Source organism: Oncorhynchus keta, chromosome 19 (assembly GCF_023373465.1).
Source record: "Oncorhynchus keta strain PuntledgeMale-10-30-2019 chromosome 19, Oket_V2, whole genome shotgun sequence".
Lineage (NCBI taxonomy): Eukaryota > Metazoa > Chordata > Actinopteri > Salmoniformes > Salmonidae > Oncorhynchus > Oncorhynchus keta.
In genome coordinates this window covers 18005992-18025363 of record NC_068439.1, presented here as the reverse complement: position 1 = coordinate 18025363, position 19372 = coordinate 18005992, and the positions used below count along the sequence as shown (strand labels likewise).

The 19372-nt window shown below is 46.5% G+C and overlaps 2 protein-coding genes and 1 long non-coding RNA gene across 7 annotated transcripts in view; 2 read left to right on the top strand and 1 right to left on the bottom strand.

Moving 5' to 3' along the window:
- The first annotated feature begins 298 nt into the window (after positions 1-298).
- The window catches only part of LOC118375655 (tubulointerstitial nephritis antigen-like), a 91976-nt gene continuing 72902 nt past the window's right edge, over positions 299-19372 (top strand). The window contains exons 1-2 of the mRNA XM_052469918.1: positions 299-477; positions 8905-9215. Of these exons, the coding sequence (XP_052325878.1) occupies positions 371-477; positions 8905-9215 (418 nt within the window). The 5' untranslated portion in view covers positions 299-370. The remainder of the gene's footprint in view (positions 478-8904; positions 9216-19372) is intronic.
- Positions 1650-3821, top strand: LOC127909278 (uncharacterized). Of its 2 annotated transcripts, none has more exons than XM_052469917.1 (2): positions 1650-1970; positions 2108-3821. In XM_052469917.1, exons 1-2 carry the CDS (start codon positions 1688-1690, stop codon positions 3145-3147), a joined length of 1323 nt encoding a protein of 440 aa, XP_052325877.1. In that variant the 5' UTR covers positions 1650-1687; the 3' UTR covers positions 3148-3821. The 2 variants fall into 2 exon arrangements, with proteins under 2 accessions (XP_052325877.1, XP_052325876.1); XM_052469916.1 differs by having other exon boundaries at positions 1650-2030.
- LOC127909279 (uncharacterized) lies at positions 6555-8741 on the bottom strand. 4 transcript variants are annotated; one of them, XR_008070590.1, is made up of 4 exons: positions 7135-8741; positions 6943-7086; positions 6800-6895; positions 6555-6729 (listed from the first exon to the last, which is right to left on the bottom strand). It is a non-coding gene; the product is annotated as an uncharacterized LOC127909279 (long non-coding RNA). The 4 variants fall into 4 exon arrangements; XR_008070589.1 differs by lacking the exon at positions 6943-7086 and having other exon boundaries at positions 7111-8741; XR_008070591.1 differs by lacking the exon at positions 6943-7086 and having other exon boundaries at positions 6824-6895; positions 7111-8741.

Below are 19372 nucleotides of genomic sequence, written 5' to 3'. Positions count from 1 at the left end.
GTCAAGTTTTTCTAGTGACCACTAGGGGGTAGCGAGGTGGTCACTGTGCCAAAGGGAAACAAGTGGATGACCCTGTGATGATGTCACAAATTAAAAAAGCTTAATCACAGGGACAAAATAGAAAGAAAGAGGTAAATGGCAGTTGCTTTTGAAAATAACTGTTTTAGGTTTATTCAAGAGAGAGAGAAAATAAGGATTAGGCTAGGAGTCAGGAGGATAGGGCAGAGAGAGAGTGTGAAGGAGGGGGAGGGAGGAGTGGTTTGTTCATACTTAGTGGCTGTACAGTATATATAACTCAGTTGTTTAGCCTGACAGTGCAGTGAATGAGAAGAGAGTGAGGGAGAAAGGGAGACAGACTTTCTCGCTGTGTATGAATTACAGAGAAAGCAGCAGAAAATCATATCATCTTTTACAGGACTGGGTTTTTCTATTGGATTACAAACAAGAAGAGAGATTTTCACAGAACACACATACAAGGTAAAATGGATTACCTCTTTCCCTCTCTCTGAGCCAGATCAGACAGGTGCAGGATTCACATCATTATCTAAAAAATGCAACAAACATTTTGGAAGTAGGTTTGATGGTAAACAACTAAATAAATAAAGCTAGTTGGATTTCCTTGGCTATGCTAGTTTTGTTATAATGTGATTGTAATTAGCATTTACTGTGACTAGTTTCAGATATGTTCAGGCTTCCTAATAAGATTCTTAGGAAAGTTTGTTTTCAGAATTAGATTAGTTGTCTAGTTAAATAAAGGGTTAATAAAAAAATATATTTTAAAAAACTATGATTTAACCCACATATAATACTACAAAATTAGACTTGATATGTGGAAAATGTCTGAAAGTGTAGTGTACATCTTATGTATTCTAGATACTAATAATAATACTAAGATTATTGTTCATTTTGTCTTTGGACTGTGTCTCCTGTTTTAAACCAAGGGAGGTTTGTGTGACACCTGTAAAATAAATGGTTACTTTGTTTAGTGTATCCTTGAGTTGAGAATAAAAGTAAACAGAACTCAAGGACTCCATGACACACTCATAGAACTCTCTAGAAATACCTCACTCCATTGAAATGCTTTTAGACTGATACCGACTGTGAGTGATTGAGTTATCTAGTGGGTTGTGAAGCAATGTTTCAAAGTTCAGCTGATCCTATTTGTCTGTATGTGAAGAGAGGTGAGAGAGAAAAGAGAGTTGGTGTGTGTGTCTATGCGTGTGCGTGTGTGGGTGTGTTTCTTGCGTGTATGTGTTTGTTTGTCTGGCTGTCTCAGCACAGGTGAATGATACTGCCCAGGTGAGATGAAACCAGGGTGTGTTGTGCTTGTTCAGTGTTCTACCCTCATGACTCCATACAATATGAGGCAGACAGGCAGCCGGCAATGGACTCTGGAAGTTGTTGAGCAGCTGGTTCTAGGGCACTGCATCCCTCTGAGTTGCAGTCGTTATGGGTTATAATAACCGTGGAATGTCTAAGTTGGTTGTGCGATGAGGCTTTTCTGTTTTACTGTGCTGGAGGGATCAACAGCAAGGCTACAGCTGATAACAGTACTGTGCCATTCTGTATGTCTGAGGCGCTACCGTGGAACCAAAGCAAGGCTGACTACAGTACTGTGTCATTCTGCATGTCGGAGGCGCTACCATGGAACCAAAGCAAGGCTGACTACGGTACTGTGTTATTCTGTATGTCTGAGGCGCTACCATGGAACCAAAGCAAGGCTGACTACGGTACTGTGTCATTCTGTATGTCTGAGGCGCTACCATGGAACCAAAGCAAGGCTGACTACGGTACTGTGTCATTCTGTATGTCTGAGGCGCTACCATGGAACCAAAGCAAGGCTGACTACGGTACTGTGTCATTCTGTATGTCTGAGGCGCTACCATGGAACCAAAGCAAGGCTGACTACGGTACTGTGTCATTCTGTATGTCTGAGGCGCTACCATGGAACCAAAGCAAGGCTGATTACGGTACTGTGTCATTCTGTATGTCTGAGGCGCTACCATGGAACCAAAGCAAGGCTGATTACGGTACTGTGTCATTCTGCATGTCTGAGGCGCTACCATGGAACCAAAGCAAGGCTGAACCAAAGCAAGGCTGACTACAGGTACTGTGTCATTCTGTATGTCTGAGGCGCTACCATGGAACCAAAGCAAGGCTGACTACGGTACTGTGTCATTCTGTATGTCTGAGGCGCTACCATGGAACCAAAGCAAGGCTGACTACGGTACTGTGTCATTCTGTATGTCTGAGGCGCTACCATGGAACCAAAGCAAGGCTGACTACGGTACTGTGTCATTCTGTATGTCTGAGGCGCTACCATGGAACCAAAGCAAGGCTGACTACAGTACTGTGTCATTCTGTATGTCTGAGGCGCTACCATGGAACCAAAGCAAGGCTGACTACGGTACTGTGTCATTCTGTATGTCTGAGGCGCTACCATGGAACCAAAGCAAGGCTGACTACAGTACTGTGTCATTCTGTATGTCTGAGGCGCTACCATGGAACCAAAGCAAGGCTGACTACAGTACTGTGTCATTCTGTATGTCTGAGGCGCTACCATGGAACCAAAGCAAGGCTGACTACAGTACTGTGTCATTCTGTATGTCTGAGGCGCTACCATGGAACCAAAGCAAGGCTGACTACGGTACTGTGTCATTCTGTATGTCTGAGGCGCTACCATGGAACCAAAGCAAGGCTGACTACGGTACTGTGTCATTCTGTATGTCTGAGGCGCTACCATGGAACCAAAGCAAGGCTGACTACGGTACTGTGTCATTCTGTATGTCTGAGGCGCTACCATGGAACCAAAGCAAGGCTGACTACGGTACTGTGTCATTCTGTATGTCTGAGGCGCTACCATGGAACCAAAGCAAGGCTGACTACAGTACTGTGTCATTCTGTATGTCTGAGGCGCTACCATGGAACCAAAGCAAGGCTGATTACGGTACTGTGTCATTCTGTATGTCTGAGGCGCTACCATGGAACCAAAGCAAGGCTGATGGTGGTGATGATGATACAATCACACACAATAAGATGTGGCTAGGGGCCATTGTTTGTCCGTCCCATGGCTGTGCAGAGAGTGAGAGTTCACACACCAGCCAAAAAGTTGTGGTCAAGATTCTCTCCATGTCAGAGTGGCATTGACTAAAATACAATAAAATAGAATACAGTATAAACATATGAAATGAGTAAAACAGTATATTCATAAACATTATTAAAGTGACCAGGGATTCTATGTCTATGTACAGTGCCTTTGAAAAGTATTCAGACTCCTTGACTTTTTCCACATTTTGCACATAGAGTCTTATTCTAAAATGTATCAATTAAATAAAAATCCTCAGCAATCTACACACAATACTCCATAATGACAAAGCACAAACATTTTTTTAAAAACATTTTTGCAAATGAACAACAGGAAAAAGACCTTGTGAAGATGCTTGAGGAAACAGGTACAAAAGTGTCTATATCCACGGTAAAACGAGTCCTATATTGACATAACCTGAAAGGCCGCTCAGCAAGAAAGAAGCCACTGCTCCAAAACTGCCATAAAAAAATCCAGACTACGGTTTGCAACTGCACATGGGGACAAAGATCGTACTTTTTGGAGAAATGTCCTCTGGTCTGTTAAAACAAAAATAGAACTGTTTGGCCATAATGACCATTGTTATGTTTGGAGTAAAAAGGGGGCTGCTTGCAAGCCGAAGAACATCATCCCAACTGTAAATCACGGGGGTAGCAGCATTATGTTGTGGGGGTGCTTTGCTGCAGGAGGGACTGGTGCACTTCACAAAATAGATGGCTACATGATGAAGGAAAATTATGTGAATATATTGAAGCAATATCATTCGTCAGGAAGTTAAAGCTTGGTCGAAAATGGGTCTTCCAAATGGACAATGACCCCAAGCATACTTACAAATTTATGGCAAAATGTCTTAAGGACAACAAAGTCAAGGTATTGAGTGGCCATCACAAAGCCCTGACCTCAATCCTATAGAAAGTCTGTGGGCAGAACTGAAAAAGTTTGTGCGAGCAAGGAGGCCTACAGACCTGACTCAGTTACACCAGCTCTGTCAGGAGGAATGGGCCAAAATTCACCCAACTTATTGTGGGAAGCTTGTGGAAGGCTACCTGAAACATTTGACCCAAGTTAAACGATTTAAAGGCAATGTTACCAAATACTAATTGAGTGTATGGGAACGTTTGACCCCATGGAAATGTGATGAAATAAATAAAAGCCGAAATGAATAATTCTCTCTACTATTATTCTGATATTTCACATTCTTAAAATAAAGTGGTGATCCTAATTGACCTAAGACATGGAATTTTTACTTGGATTAAATGTCAGGAATTGTGAAAAACTGAGTTAAACTGTATTTGGCTAAGGTGTATGTAAACCTCCGACTTCAACTGTATGTCTAGTACATGTGTCGAACAGGAAAGAGAGAGGCATGGTCTGTAGGACAGGATAGAGAGGCGTGGTTTGTAGGACATGATAGAGAGAGGCTTGTTTGTAGGACAGGATAGAAAGAGGCCTGGTCTGTAGGACAGGATAGAGAGAGGCATGTTTTGTAGGACAGGATAGAGAGAGGTGTAGTCTGTGTAGGACAGGATAGAGAGAGAGGCCTGGTCTGTAGGACAGGATAGAGAGAGGTGTGGTTTGTAGGACAGGATAGAGAGAGAGGCGTGGTTTGTAGTACAGGATAGAGAGGCGTGGTTTGTAGGACAGGATAGAGAGAGGCGTGGTTTGTAGGACAGGATAGAGAGAGGCATGTTTTGTAGGACAGGATAGAGAGAGGCGTAGTCTGTGTAGGACAGGATAGAGAGGCGTGGTTTGTAGGACAGGATAGAGAGAGGCGTGGTTTGTAGGACAGGATAGAGAGAGGCGTGGTTTGTAGGACAGGATAGAGAGAGGCGTAGTCTGTGTAGGACAGGATAGAGAGAGAAAGAGGCCTGGTCTGTAGGACAGGATAGAGAGAGGCGTGGTTTGTAGGACAGGATAGAGAGAGAGGCGTGGTTTGTAGGACAGGATAGAGAGAGGCGTAGTCTGTGTAGGACAGGATAGAGAGAGAAAGAGGCCTGGTCTGTAGGACAGGATAGAGAGAGGCGTGGTTTGTAGGACAGGATAGAGAGAGGTGTGGTTTGTAGGACAGGATGGAGAGAGAGGCGTGGTTTGTAGGACAGGATAGAGAGAGGCGTAGTCTGTGTAGGACAGGATAGAGAGAGAAAGAGGCCTGGTCTGTAGGACAGGATAGAGAGAGAAAGAGGCCTGGTCTGTAGGACAGGATAGAGAGAGAGAGAGGCGTGGTTTGTAGGACAGGATAGAGAGAGAGGCGTGGTTTGTAGGACAGGATAGAGAGAGGCGTAGTCTGTGTAGGACAGGATAGAGAGAGAAAGAGGCCTGGTCTGTAGGACAGGATAGAGAGAGGCGTGGTTTGTAGGACAGGATAGAGAGAGGCGTGGTTTGTAGGACAGGATAGAGAGAGAGGCGTGGTTTGTAGGACAGGATAGAGAGAGGCGTAGTCTGTGTAGGACAGGATAGAGAGAGAAAGAGGCCTGGTCTGTAGGACAGGATAGAGAGAGAAAGAGGCCTGGTCTGTAGGACAGGATAGAGAGAGAGAGAGGCGTGGTTTGTAGGACAGGATAGAGAGAGAGGCGTGGTTTGTAGGACAGGATAGAGAGAGGCGTAGTCTGTGTAGGACAGGATAGAGAGAGAAAGAGGCCTGGTCTGTAGGACAGGATAGAGAGAGGCGTGGTTTGTAGGACAGGATAGAGAGAGGCGTGGTTTGTAGGACAGGATAGAGAGAGGCGTGGTTTGTAGGACAGGATAGAGAGAGAGGCGTAGTCTGTGTAGGACAGGATAGAGAGAGAAAGAGGCATGCTCTTTGGGACATTTCCTGAAGATTGACAGATTAGCTCTGACAGACAGCAGGACGTTTGTTTCCATGATGATGTGATAGCTTTATATTCTCATGTTGATGATAATAATGTCATAACCCCCCTGTTTGACTGAGCGGAGGTGGAATGTCCCTTTTTTAATAAACAGTGAAGTATTGCATTGAGTGCTATTTTAGTGTGGCCGCATCGAACAACGTATTATGCAAAGAGACCCCAGAGAGCCATATTTATAGCAGGCTTACAGGCTTTATCCCAAATGTAACCCTATTCTCTACATAGTGCACTACTTTTGACCAGGGCTGCACCCTATTCCCTATAAAGTGTACTACTTTTGACCAGAGTTCTATGGTCCCTGGTCAAAAGTAGTGCACTTTATAGGGAAAAGGGTGTCATTTGGGCCATTGACACAGTCTAGTAATGTCTCAGACCTGAAACCATTGAAATACAGTGACAGTATTGGGCAGTTCAATCTTTGCAGCTTTACCTTCATCATAGTGAAGTATAGATTTGCACTGTTCAAATTCAAATACAGTAGAACATTCTGTGAATGCTATAGAGTTCTTTGAAGAGTAGCGTAAGGATTTGTGGAGAGGTCCTTTAAAATCTTGACCTAACCTGTTAGATGTAAATGCCCCTAACCTGTTAGATGTAAACGCCCCTAACCTGTTAGATGTAAACGCCCCTAACCTGTTAGATGTAAACGCCCCTAACCTGTTAGATGTAAACGCCCCTAACCTGTTAGATGTAAACGCCCCTAACCTGTTAGATGTAAACGCCCCTAACCTGTTAGATGTAAACGCCCCTAACCTGTTAGATGTAAACGCCCCTAACCTGTTAGATGTAAACTCCCTAACCTGTTAGATGTAAACGCCCCTAACCTGTTAGATGTAAACGCCCTAACCTGTTAGATGTAAACGCCCCTAACCTGTTAGATGTAAACGCCCCTAACCTGTTAGATGTAAACGCCCCTAACCTGTTAGATGTAAACGCCCCTAACCTGTTAGATGTAAACGCCCTAACCTGTTAGATGTAAACGCCCCTAACCTGTTAGATGTAAACGCCCCTAACCTGTTAGATGTAAACGCCCCTAACCTGTTAGATGTAAACGCCCCTAACCTGTTAGATGTAAACGCCCCTAACCTGTTAGATGTAAACGCCCCTAACCTGTTAGATGTAAACGCCCCTAACCTGTTAGATGTAAAAGCCCCTAACCTGTTAGATGTAAACGCCCCTAACCTGTTAGATGTAAACGCCCCTAACCTGTTAGATGTAAACGCCCCTAACCTGTTAGATGTAAACGCCCCTAACCTGTTAGATGTAAACGCCCCTAACCTGTTAGATGTAAACGCCCCATTTGAATCTGTTTTGGATATGTGTGATATGTTCCATACTTGTTGATTTATAAACGCTTATTACATGAAAAGGTGCTATTCTTACTAGTTATGTTGAAATAATCTAAACCCAAATGACAGGCCTTATTTAAAAAGTTCTGAAACAAGAGGTATTCTGTTGTCTTGAGACCTCTCATAGGAAGCGGTTTAAAGAAATAGGGGACTTTAATCATCCGTTGTTACACTAGGTTCACCCTTTACATCAAATCAAATGTATGTTTGTATGTTATTACAGTTAGTTGATCCTTTTGATACACTGTATGACCCTGTTGAAGGATGTGAGTGGATTGTTTCATAAAGGAACCAGATGAACGTAGGTGTTATCACGGGTTGATATTTCAGTCAGAGCCCACTGTCAAGGGAAACCTTGCAGAGTTGGCATGTAGCTCAGGCCTCCTCCTCCTTCTCCTCATCCCCCTCCTTCTCCAGCTTCTCCTCCTTCTCCAGCTTCTCCTCCTTCCATCTTCCTAAGAACTCTCTCCAGCTGTTAAATGACCCACTGAGTGTGACTTTTGGGCTTGCTGTTAGATTTGAATATATTATCCTACTGTTAGACCTACATATCTCACTTGTTGATCTCTAAGCAGGACTAGGCCTGTCATCTTATTCAAATCAAATGTATTTATATAGCCCTTCGTACATCAGCTGATATCTCAAAGTGCTGTACAGAAACCCAGCCTAAAACCCCAAACAGCAAGCAATCCAGGTGTAGAAGCACGGTGGCTAGGAAAAACTCCCTAGAAAGGCCAGAACCTCGGAAGAAACCTAGAGAGGAACCAGGCTATGAGGGGTGGCCAGTCCTCTTCTGGCTGTGCCGGTTGGAGATCATAACAGAACATGGCCAAGATTATTATTATTATTATTATTATTATTATAGATGTTCAAATGTTCATAAATTACCAGCATGGTCAAATAATAATAATCACAATCAGAACAGTTGAAACTGGAGCAGCAGCACGGCCAGGTGGACTGGGGACAGCAAGGAGTCATCATGCCAGGTAGTCCTGAGGCATGGTCCTAGGGCTCAGGTCCTCCGAGATAAAGAAAGAAAGAGAGAATTAGAGAGAGCATACTTAAATTCACACAGGACACCGGATAAGACAGGAGAAGTACTCCAGCTATAACAAACTGACCCTAGCCCCCGACACACAAACTACTGCAGCATAAATACTGGAGGCTGAGACAGGAGGGGTCAGGAGACACTGTGGCCCCATCCGATGACACCCCCGGACAGGGCCAAACAGGAAGGATATAACCCCACCCACTTTGCCAAAGCACAGCCTCCACACCACTAGAGCAATATCTTCAACCACCAGCTTACCATCCTGAGACAAGGCCGAGTATAGCCCACAAAGATCTCCGCCACGGCACAACCCAAGGGGGGGCCGCCAACCCAGACAGGAAGATCACATCAGTGACTCAATCCACTCAAGTGACGCACCCCTCCTAGGAACGGCATGAAAGAGCACCAGTAAGCCAGTGACTCAGCCCCTGTAATAGAAAGAATCTATTAGGATTTTGACAAATGTCTGACCTGACACTCTATCAGTGTCAACATAACTTATGACCTGCTCACAGCATCCTAACAGATGTTCTTCTTTGTCCCTTCTGTCAGGGTAGAAATGAAGCTTCTTGCGGCCATAGCAGTGGTGCTCCTCCTGGTGGTGTCGGAGAGTATGGCGGCCAGAGGCACATCCAGGAGGACCAAGAGGGAGCTGATGAGCCCGCTGCACATGGGGGGAATCAGGGACCCGTTTGGGTCGTACTGCGAGCGGAGAGGGGGCTGCTGCCCGGGCCGGGACGACCAGTGTACGGTGCCCTACCTGGACACCATCTGTTACTGTGACCTGTTCTGTAACCGAACCATCTCAGACTGCTGCCCTGACTTCTGGGGCCACTGTCTGGGCATCTCACCCCCTTTCATTGGTAAGTGAGAGGGTGTGTGTGGGGAGGAGGGTGTGGGGCGGCGGGGGGGTTGTATGGTGTGTGCGTGTGTATGGGCCTGCCACTTAAGATTCAAACAGAAAGGCCCAGTACAGTGGAGACCTGTAGAGTAGCCAAAGTATTCAGGTCCCACACTGAGTGTATGGGACTACTGAATGAATGGCAACTACCAACTGCTAATCCTACGCACAGGCAAAGTTATGTTTCAACTGTCACAGTACATTAGGTAGGAGGTCCCATTGGCCTGGGAAACCTTAGCACACTGTGGTAAAATAAAATGTTTGTCACATGCTTCACAAACAACAGGTGTAGTCTAACAGGGAAGTGCTTACGGACGCTTCCCAAAAATGCAGAAAGAAAAAAAGAGAAATCTTATTTTTCTATTAACTCAAAGAATAAATACACAATGAGTAACGATATCTTGGCTATATACATAGAGGACCAGCACCTAGTGGATGTGCAGGGGTACGAGGTAATTAAGGTAGATGTGTACATATAGGTAGGGATAAAGTGACTAGTTAACAGGATAGACAATAGACAGTAGCAGCAGTGTATGTGATGAGTCAAAAGAGATTAGTGGGTTCACTTTCTCTGCTTTCAAAGTAAAAACATGCTTCACATACACTATAACTCTAGTTATTGCTAGTTGTTGTGGAGGTGTAAAATGTTCTGCTGGCAGCAGGGCCCAACCTGAGAAGAGACCAGGAACAGTAGTCTTCTTATTAGTCTGAGACAGATGGAGGGGGAGGTCGGAGGTCAGGAGAAAGAATGCACACTATGCAGAGAGAGGGAGAGATAGGCGACGGGAACGGGACAGGAAGTAGGGACAGGTCGAGGTAGGTATGTGCTCGCTAGATGACAGGGAGGTTGCGTTTCCCAAAGACGGACATAAACACACCTTAGCCTGTGGGAGACGGGGGAAAGAGAAAGGAGTGACACCTTCATTTCTCACTCTCTCTACCTCACTTGCTCTTTCCCATCTCTCAGCTCACCTTATCAGACAAACTGTAGGATAAATTCCAAAACCATTTCATTCAAATCATACACTCACCCCCCTTTTGACTTCCTCCTTTTCCACAACAACCAGTGATCCGGGTCAACAGCATCAATGTAACAGTATAGCTTCCGTCCCTCTCCTCGAACCAGGAACCTTCTGCACACATCAACAACAGCCACCCACGAAGCATCGTTACCCATCGCGCCACAAAAGCTGCGGCTCTTGCAGGACAAGGGGAACAATTATTTCAAGGTCTCAGAGCAAGTGACATCACCGATTGAAACGCTATTAGCGCGCACCCCGCTAACTAGCTAGCCATTTCACATCGGTTACACTAGTTCCCACTCCACAGAACCATTAGCTCAAGTTAAGGGTTAGGGTTAGGTCATCTCTCATAGATCACACTCCACAGAACCATTAGCTCAAGTTAAGGGTTAGGTTTCGGGTTAGGTTCACCTCTCCTAGTTCCCACTACACAGAACCATTAGCTCAAGTTAAGGGTTAGGGTTAGGTTTAGGGTTAGGTTCACCTCTCCTAGTGCCCACTCCACAGAACCATTAGCTCAAGTTAAGGGTTAGGGTTAGGTTTAGGGTTAGGTTCACCTCTCCTAGTGCCCACTCCACAGAACCATTAGCTGGGGTTAGGGTTAGGTCATCTCTCATAGATCACACTCCACAGAACCATTAGCTCAGTTAAGGGTTAGGGTTAGGTTTAGGGTTAGGTTCACCTCTCCTAGTGCCCACTCCACAGAACCATTAGCTCAAGTTAAGGGTTAGGGTTATTTAGGGTTAGGTTCACCTGTGCCCACTCCACAGAACCATTAGCTCAAGTTAAGGGTTAGGTTTCGGGTTAGGTTCACCTCTCCTAGTTCCCACTACACAGAACCATTATGGAGTAGTGATGGAGTTAAGAAGAGTTTCTCGATACACTCGTGAGTTAATATACTGTAAGAAACATAATAAACACATCCCCATCAAAATCCATTCAGTTTAAGCCAGAGATATCTATTTTTTGCATGGGCTGCTTCTCAATGTCGGCCCACCGTATCTGCAGCTACGGCTGTGTTTGTCAGACTATGAGACATCCTGAAAATGGTTCTTCTCACGAAAACGTCTGTAGTATCATGGGACTCGTCTGAAGTCAGTAACGCTGATGTGCCAAGTGTCTGTACTGTGGCGTCTGAAACCGTGTGGGCTACAAATCAATATTTTGCTCTACGTGCCACAGGACTCGTCTGAAGGTAACCCATACAAATCAATGTAAGTATGGAGATCGTTTTGTGCCAACAAAAATAAAGGGTTAAATATGTGTCCCCAAAAAATACAATATTTTCTGAGCTTTCTTATGTCTCCTAGATATAGGACAAACACTTCAAAACCTTTTGTTAACTCTCTCCCTACACCTCACAGCCAGGGTGTTACTGTTAACTCTCTCACTACACACCTCACAGCCAGGGTGCTACTGTTAACTCTCTCCCTACACCTCACAGCCAGGGTGTTACTGTTAACTCTCTCCCTACACCTCACAGCCAGGGTGCTACTGTTAACTCTCTCACTACACCTCACAGCCAGGGTGCTACTGTTAACTCTCTCACTACACCTCACAGCCAGGGTGCTACTGTTAACTCTCTCACTACACCTCACAGCCAGGGTGCTACTGTTAACTCTCTCACTACACCCCTCACAGCCAGGGTGTTACTGTTAACTCTCTCACTACACCCCTCACAGCCAGGGTGCTACTGTTAACTCTCTCACTACACGTCACAGCCAGGGTGTTACTGTTAACTCTCTCACTACACCCCTCACAGCCAGGGTGTTACTGTTAACTCTCTCACTACACACCTCACAGCCAGGGTGTTACTGTTAACTCTCTCACTACACGTCACAGCCAGGGTGCTACTGTTAACTCTCTCACTACACGTCACAGCTAGGGTGCTACTGTTAACTCTCTCACTACACGTCACAGCCAGGGTGCTACTGTTAACTCTCTCACTACACCTCACAGCCAGGGTGCTACTGTTAACTCTCTCACTACACACCTCACAGCCAGGGTGCTACTGTTAACTCTCTCACTACACCCCTCACAGCCAGGGTGCTACTGTTAACTCTCTCACTACACGTCACAGCCAGGGTGCTACTGTTAACTCTCTCACTACACCCCTCACAGCCAGGGTGCTACTGTTAACTCTCTCACTACACGTCACAGCCAGGGTGCTACTGTTAACTCTCTCACTACACCCTCACAGCCAGGGTGCTACTGTTAACTCTCTCACTACACGTCACAGCCAGGGTGCTACTGTTAACTCTCTCACTACACCCCTCACAGCCAGGGTGTTACTGTTAACTCTCTCACTACACGTCACAGCCAGGGTGCTACTGTTAACTCTCTCACTACACCCTCACAGCCAGGGTGTTACTGTTAACTCTCTCACTACACGTCACAGCCAGGGTGCTACTGTTAACTCTCTCACTACACCCCTCACAGCCAGGGTGTTACTGTTAACTCTCTCACTACACGTCACAGCCAGGGTGTTACTGTTACTCTCACTACACCCCTCACAGCCAGGGTGCTACTGTTAACTCTCTCACTACACGTCACAGCCAGGGTGTTACTGTTAACTCTCTCACTACACCCCTCACAGCCAGGGTGTTACTGTTAACTCTCTCACTACACACCTCACAGCCAGGGTGCTACTGTTAACTCTCTCACTACACACCTCACAGCCAGGGTGTTACTGTTAACTCTCTCACTACACCCCTCACAGCCAGGGTGTTACTGTTAACTCTCTCACTACACCCCTCACAGCCAGGGTGTTACTGTTAACTCTCTCACTACACGTCACAGCCAGGGTGCTACTGTTAACTCTCTCACTACACACCTCACAGCCAGGGTGTTACTGTTAACTCTCTCACTACACACCTCACAGCCAGGGTGTTACTGTTAACTCTCTCACTACACGTCACAGCCAGGGTGCTACTGTTAACTCTCTCACTACACGTCACAGCTAGGGTGCTACTGTTAACTCTCTCACTACACGTCACAGCCAGGGTGCTACTGTTAACTCTCTCACTACACCTCACAGCCAGGGTGCTACTGTTAACTCTCTCACTACACACCTCACAGCCAGGGTGCTACTGTTAACTCTCTCACTACACCCCTCACAGCCAGGGTGCTACTGTTAACTCTCTCACTACACGTCACAGCCAGGGTGCTACTGTTAACTCTCTCACTACACGTCACAGCCAGGGTGCTACTGTTAACTCTCTCACTACACCCTCACAGCCAGGGTGTTACTGTTAACTCTCTCACTACACGTCACAGCCAGGGTGCTACTGTTAACTCTCTCACTACACGTCACAGCCAGGGTGCTACTGTTAACTCTCTCACTACACCCCTCACAGCCAGGGTGTTACTGTTAACTCTCTCACTACACCCCTCACAGCCAGGGTGCTACTGTTAACTCTCTCACTACACGTCACAGCCAGGGTGTTACTGTTAACTCTCTCACTACACCCCTCACAGCCAGGGTGTTACTGTTAACTCTCTCACTACACACCTCACAGCCAGGGTGTTACTGTTAACTCTCTCACTACACCCCTCACAGCCGGGGTGTTACTGTTAACTCTCTCACTACACCCCTCACAGCCAGGGTGTTACTGTTAACTCTCTCACTACACCCCTCACAGCCAGGGTGTTACTGTTAACTCTCTCACTACACGTCACAGCCAGGGTGCTACTGTTAACTCTCTCACTACACACCTCACAGCCAGGGTGTTACTGTTAACTCTCTCACTACACCCCTCACAGCTAGGGTGTTACTGTTAACTCTCTCACTACACCCCTCACAGCTAGGGTGTTACTGTTAACTCTCTCACTACACACCTCACAGCCAGGGTGTTACTGTTAACTCTCTCACTACACTCCTCACAGCCAGGGTGTTACTGTTAACTCTCTCACTACACCCCTCACAGCCAGGGTGTTACTGTTAACTCTCTCACTACACACCTCATAGCCAGGGTGTTACTGTTAACTCTCTCACTACACCCCTCACAGCCAGGGTGTTACAGTTAACTCTCTCACTACACACCTCACAGCCAGGGTGCTACTGTTAACTCTCTCAATACACCCCTCACAGCCAGGGTGCTACTGTTAACTCTCTCACTACACGTCACAGCCAGGGTGTTACTGTTAACTCTCTCACTACACCCCTCACAGCCAGGGTGTTACAGTTAACTCTCTCACTACACACCTCACAGCCAGGGTGCTACTGTTAACTCTCTCACTACACACCTCACAGCCAGGGTGTTACTGTTAACTCTCTCACTACACCCTCACAGCCAGGGTGTTACTGTTAACTCTCTCACTACACACCTCATAGCCAGGGTGTTACTGTTAACTCTCTCACTACACCCCTCACAGCCAGGGTGTTACAGTTAACTCTCTCACTACACACCTCACAGCCAGGGTGCTACTGTTAACTCTCTCAATACACCCCTCACAGCCAGGGTGCTACTGTTAACTCTCTCACTACACGTCACAGCCAGGGTGTTACTGTTAACTCTCTCACTACACCCCTCACAGCCAGGGTGTTACTGTTAACTCTCTCACTACACACCTCACAGCCAGGGTGTTACTGTTAACTCTCTCACTACACCCCTCACAGCCAGGGTGTTACTGTTAACTCTCTCACTACACCCCTCACAGCCAGGGTGTTACTGTTAACTCTCTCACTACACACCTCATAGCCAGGGTGTTACTGTTAACTCTCTCACTACACCCCTCACAGCCAGGGTGTTACTGTTAACTTTCTCACTACACACCTCACAGCCAGGGTGCTACTGTTAACTCTCTCACTACACACCTCACAGCCAGGGTGCTACTGTTAACTCTCTCACTACACACCTCACAGCCAGGGTGTTACTGTTAATTCTCTCACTACACCCCTCACAGCCAGGGTGCTACTGTTAACTCTCTCACTACACCCCTCACAGCAGGGGTGCTACTGTTAACTCTCTCACTACAACCCTCACAGCCAGTGTGTTACTGTTAACTCTCTCACTACACACCTCACAACCAGGGTGTTACTGTTAACTCTCTCACTACACACCTCACAGCCAGCGTGTTACTGTTAACTCTCTCACTACACACCTCACAGCCAGGGTGCTACTGTTAACTCTCTCACTACACCCCTCACAGCCAGGGTGCTACTGTTAACTCCCTCACTACACCCCTCACAGCCAGGGTGTTACTGTTAACTCTCTCACTACACGTCACAGCCAGGGTGCTACTGTTAACTCTCTCACTACACCCCTCACAGCCAGGGTGTTACTGTTAACTCTCTCACTACACCCTTCACAGCCAGGGTGTTACTGTTAACTCTCTCACTACACCCTTCACAGCCAGGGTGTTACTGTTAACTCTCTCACTACACCCCTCACAGCCAGGGTGTTACTGTTAACTCTCTCACTACACCCTTCACAGCCAGGGTGTTACTGTTAACTCTCTCACTACACACCTCACAGCCAGGGTGTTACTGTTAACTCTCTCACTACACACTCTGTGTGTGGGTGTGTGTTTGTGGACACGTGGGTGCCTGCATGGCTGGTAGCTTGGGTGCATTTCCCTCTCCTGCTGGCGTTTGAGCACGCCCGTGTGCCCCTCATGCCTGCGTGCCTTTGTGTGTCTGTGTGTCTGTGTCTGGAGTGTGTAGTGTCGTGTTAATGGTCCATGGTATCACCATCGTAAAACAATTCCATATGTTAGCCCCCCGCCACCCCAACGGCTTAGACTTTTAGAGTTAATCAGACAGACAGACAGACAGACAGACAGACAGACAGACAGACAGACAGACAGACAGACAGACCAGACAGACAGCTGAAGGAGGAGTAGCTTCTGGAGTGTTACAGTGTTACTACCATAAATCACACAGCAGTCTCCTGCAGGGCCCAACACAGCGTTGGCAACTGACCCTCCTTCTACACAAGGGGAGTGTTAGAGGGAAGAGGTCAGCAGAGATGGTGTAGATATCTGTCCCAGTCAGTCTAGGACTTCAACTGAACATTGGAATGACCCTGTAAGCATTTGAAAATGACAAAAGACATTGGAAAGGAAATAGTGCTGAGAAAACGTTGAAAAAAGGACCATGAGGTTAATACATGGATTATACGTTTTGATTCAAACTCCATGGAATGTCTAATCCTATACTGAGGAGGTCTAGATGGAATTTAAATTGACCCCACCCTCGGAGGCCACACGGGGGGTTGTCTTTGCCCAGTGAGGGGTGGGATGTGTGAGGTAGAGTGGCGCACCTGTCCCCTGGAACCCCCTGGAGGTGGCAGGGTTTTCATTGAGTGTGTGTGTAATTAAGCTTGTTAAGGCATGATGAGGACCTGTTAGCCCTGGGACACAGAGGACAGAAGCCAACAGGACATTCCAACAGAAGATTACTGCAGCTCAGGGTTCCCCAAACCCCACACACAATACTACACACCTCACAGCCAGGGTGTTACTGTTAACTCTCTCACTACACCCCTCACAGCCAGGGTGCTACTGTTAACGCTCTCACTACACACCTCACAGCCAGGGTGTTACTGTTAACTCTCTCACTACACACCTCACAGCCAGGGTGTTACTGTTAACTCTCTCACTACACACCTCACAGCCAGGGTGTTACTGTTAACTCTCTCACTACACACCTCACAGCCAGGGTGTTACTGTTAACTCTCTCACTACACCCCTCACAGCCAGGGTGTTACTGTTAACTCTCTCACTACACCCCTCACAGCCAGGGTGTTACTGTTAACTCTCTCACTACACCCCTCACAGCCAGGGTGTTACTGTTAACTCTCTCACTACACACCTCACAGCTAGGGTGTTACTGTTAACTCTCTCACTACACCCCTCACAGCCAGGGTGTTACTGTTAACTCTCTCACTACACACCTCACAGCCAGGGTGTTACTGTTAACTCTCTCACTACACACCTCACAGCCAGGGTGTTACTGTTAACTCTCTCACTACACACCGCACAGCCAGGGTGCTACTGTTAACTCTCTCACTACACCCCTCACAGCCAGGGTGTTACTGTTAACTCTCTCACTACACACCTCACAGCCAGGGTGTTACTGTTAACTCTCTCACTACACACCTCACAGCCAGGGTGTTACTGTTAACTCTCTCACTACACACCTCACAGCCAGGGTGTTACTGTTAACTCTCTCACGACACACTCTGTGTGTGGGTGTGTGTTTGTGGACACGTGGGTGCCTGCATGGCTGGTAGCTTGGGTACTTTCCCTCTCCTGCTGGCGTTTGAGCACGCCCGTGTGCCCCTCATGCCTGCGTGCCTTTGTGTGTCTGTAGTGTGGAGTGTGTGTCTGTGTCTGTGTCTGGAGTGTAGAATGTGTGTCTGTGTCTGGAGTGTCTGTGTCTGGAGTGTAGAGTGTGTCTGTGTCTGGAGTGTCTGTGTCTGTAGCGTGGAGTGTGTGTCTGTGTCTGTGTGTGTCTGGAGTGTGGAGTGTGTGTGTGTGTGTCTGTCTGGAGTGTGAAGTGTGTGTGTGTCTGTGAAAATGTATCCACTCATTACTAAAATAACATTTTAAAAGGTGTGTGTAGTGTAGAGTGTGTGTGTGTAGTGTAGAGTGTGTGGAGTGTGTGTTTGCAGTGCGGAGTGTGTGTGTGTGTGTGTGTAGTGTAGAGTGTGTTTGTGTGTGTAGTGTGGAGTGTGTATTGTAGAGTGTGTGTAGTGTAGAGTGTGTGTGTGTGTGTCTGTGTCTGTGTGTGTCTGGAGTGTGGAGTGTGTGTGTGTATGTCTGTCTGGAGTGTGAAGTGTGTGTGTGTCTGTGAAAATGTATCCACTCATTACTAAAATAAAATGTTAAAAGGTGTGTGTAGTGTAGAGTGTGTGTGTGTAGTGTAGAGTGTGTGGATGTGTATTGTAGAGTGTGTGTGTATGTAGTGTAGAGTGTGTGTGTGTAGTGTAGAGTGTGTGTGTGTGTAGTGTGGAGTGTGTAGTGTGGAGTGTGTATTGTAGAGTGTGTGTAGTGTAGAGTGTGTGTAGAGTGTGTGTGTAGAGTGTGTGGAGTGTGTATTGTAGAGTGTGTGTAGTGTAGAGTGTGTTTGTAGAGTGTGTGTGTAGAGTGTGTATTGTAGAGTGTGTAGAGTGTGTGTGGAGTGTGTAGTGTAGAGTGTGTGTGTAGAGTGTGTGTGTAGAGTGTGTGGAGTGTGTATTGTAGAGTGTGTGTAGTGTAGAGTGTGTGGAGTGTGTGTGTGTAGTGTAGAATGTGTAGAGTGTGTGTAGATAAGAGCGTCTGCTAAATGACTTAAATGTAAATGTAGTCTAGAGTAGAGTGTGTAGTGTAGAGTGTGTGGAGTGTGTATTGTAGATTGTGTGTATTGTAGAGTGTGTGTAGTGTAGAGTGTGCGTAGTGTAGAGTGTGCGTAGTGTAGAGTGTGTGTAGTGTAGAGTGTGTATTGTAGTGTAGAGTGTGTAGTGTAGAGTGTGTGGAGTGTGTATTGTAGAGTGTGTGTAGTGTAGAGTGTGTAGTGTAGAGTGTGTGGATGTGTATTGTAGTGTGTTTGTGTGTGTAGTGTAGAGTGTGTGTGTGTAGTGTGGAGTGTGTAGTGTGGAGTGTGTATTGTAGAGTGTGTGTAGTGTAGAGTGTGTGTAGAGTGTGTGTGTAGAGTGTGTGTGTAGTGTGTATTGTAGAGTGTGTGTAGTGTAGAGTGTGTTTGTAGAGTGTGTGTGTAGAGTGTGTATTGTAGAGTGTGTAGTGTAGAGTGTGTATTGTAGATTGTGTGTAGTGTAGAGTTGGTGTGTAGAGTGTGTGTGGAGTGTGTAGTGTAGAGTGTGTGTGTGTAGAGTGTGTGTGTAGAGTGTGTGGAGTGTGTATTGTAGAGTGTGTGTAGTGTAGAGTGTGTGGAGTGTGTATTGTAGATTGTGTGTATTGTAGAGTGTGTGTAGTGTAGAGAGTGTGTAGTGTAGAGTGTGTAGTGTAGTGTAGAGTGTGTGAAGTGTAGAGTGTGCGTAGTGTAGAGTGTGCGTAGTGTAGAGTGTGTGTAGTGTAGAGTGTGCGTAGAGTATGTGGAGTGTGTATTGTAGTGTAGAGTGTGTAGTGTAGAGTGTGTGGAGTGTGTATTGTGGAG

Excerpts from the sequence above, each read along its gene's own strand:
- LOC127909278 (XM_052469916.1), top strand. The coding sequence starts at position 1,688 with ATGTCTGAGGCGCTACCATGGAACCAAAGCAAGGCTGACTACGGTACT. Across the intron at positions 2,031-2,107 it reads CCAAAGCAAGGCTGATTACG|GTACTGTGTCATTCTGTATG; the intron begins GTACTGTGTCAT and ends GGCTGACTACAG.